The 1,917-nt window shown below is 42.9% G+C and overlaps 1 protein-coding gene across 1 annotated transcript in view; it reads right to left on the bottom strand.

Annotated features, from left to right (window-relative positions):
- Positions 1-479: 479 nt before the first annotated feature.
- Positions 480-1,917, bottom strand: part of TMEM178A (transmembrane protein 178A) — a 58,241-nt gene continuing 56,803 nt past the window's right edge. Inside the window, exon 4 of the mRNA XM_019647784.1 lies at positions 480-1,458. Within this exon, the coding sequence (XP_019503329.1) occupies positions 1,217-1,458 (242 nt within the window). The 3' untranslated portion in view covers positions 480-1,216. The remainder of the gene's footprint in view (positions 1,459-1,917) is intronic.

The raw sequence follows: 1,917 nt of genomic DNA, 5'->3' as shown, positions 1-1,917 counted from the left end.
TCAGAAATACTGAAGCCCAGGCCCAGTCACAGACATTCTGAGTCAGCTGGTCTGTGGTGGGGTCCAGTTTAGGTTTAGCTGAAGAAGTCAGGTACAGGTGATTCTAATGGGCAGCCAAGGTCAAAACCCACTGACCCGGAAGGTCCAGGAAGAAGGGCAGACCATGTATCCTTATTACTGGCTGAATGCAAGGGAGATGGTAAAGAAAAGAGAGAGGGAGGGAGGGAGGGAAAAGCAGAAACAGAGGGACAGAGAGATTTAAAATACCACGGTAAGGTTGTAAAAATAATTTGAAAATGACACTTTTTTTCAACACAAAGGGTGTGATTGCTACAAAAGATAAATAATAATGACTAACCTAATTGAAATGAAGCCATTAGTAAAGCTTAATAATAGTCTTATTAAAACAGGGTTCTCATCTGTCCATATGACCAGGGAGACCTGTTGCCACAGCTGGAACACAGGAAAACACACACGGATGAACAAGGGGGCAGTCATTTAATGCAGAAACCCAGTTAACGTAGAGAGACAGAGGTTGAACAACAGATAGGACTTCAAACAATACTGCATAGTGTCACGGATTAGCTCTTACACGGTTGATCTGTTTGTCTTATGATCTTGATTCCACTACGAAGATGGAGAAGAGACTGCCATTAAAAAATAAATAAGGCAACAGAAGAAGAATCTTCCTGTGACGAGGAACATCCACAAACACAAACATTTGGTGCCAACACAACAAGACCCCATTCGGACTAGTGCTGACGAAGCTGCATTGAAATTTAACAAGCATGGTACAACGACAAGAAAATTATACTTGCTTTGTTATGAATCCTTTTGCAAATAGAAACGACTCTCAGGTCATCGTTATATACAAACTTTCTGAAATAAGTGGCAATCATACAAATTTTTCCAATGCGATATCTTCTTTTTCTAAACCTAGAAATAAATGTTCCATGGCACTGCTCCCTAGTCCTCATACGTCGAAGCATAAATAGTCATTAAAGCACTTGAATCCACAGTAGTCTTGTCCTTAGAAAGGTATGGAGGTTTTGCATGATTTTTATATCAGTCATCCAGAAAGGGCTCGGCAGGCAACAGGTTGGAACGTCTAAGACCGCTTTGTGCTTGGGATCCTGATGCCAACTCCAGTCTGTTCCTGTCAGGAGTCGTCCGCCCTGTGGATGGGCCACTGAGCAGTGAACCTGAGTGTGGACAGTCATACCGTGGAGTCCCTGCCAGACTTTAGTTGTGCAATCTTGGTCCGGCTAATAAATGGATAAGCGATGCAGAGCCCTCCAGCTGCCACAATAAAGCCCAAACTGCACCAGGCGCAAAAGATAGACCAGCTGTAGCCATGTTCCACATCATTAGGCAGGCTATAAATTAGCTTCGGGAGCCGGTTCAAATCATAGGAGATGCTGGCAGCGTACGTGCAGAGGGAAATGGTGCAAAATATTCCTATAAATAACACAAAAGGACAGATTATCAGTTACAGTTTTGCCTGCTACAAGGCAAATGCCAGGTAGGGCTTTGTGAAAATCAGACCAACCAATGAGGCAATCAATCCAAATTCATAAAGGATCTTAATACTTTGATGTGAATTACTTCCTTCAACAAACAATGGCAAACCTTTACGTGTCAGGCCCAAGGTTAGGTGCTAGAGATATAGGAATGAAGAACATGGAGAAATTCTGATAACTTGAATTATTCAGAATTATCTTGCTTGAGTGGTATATGTATTTAAATTTATATTTGCTTTTTCTATTATTAAAAACAGCTTAAGGGCCGGCCGAGTGGCGCGATGGTTAAGAACTGGCTTGGTACTCCAGAGGGCCCCGGTTCAGATCCCACATATGAGGGCCAGTGACACTGCCCTCTACAGCTAAGATGCTGAACAACAGCTCGACCTGGAGCTGG

Source organism: Hipposideros armiger, unplaced genomic scaffold (assembly GCF_001890085.2).
Source record: "Hipposideros armiger isolate ML-2016 unplaced genomic scaffold, ASM189008v1 scaffold_116, whole genome shotgun sequence".
NCBI classification, from domain to species: Eukaryota; Metazoa; Chordata; class Mammalia; order Chiroptera; family Hipposideridae; genus Hipposideros; species Hipposideros armiger.
The sequence above is the reverse complement of the archived record's forward strand: the minus strand, read 5'-3'. Positions and strand labels throughout refer to the sequence as shown.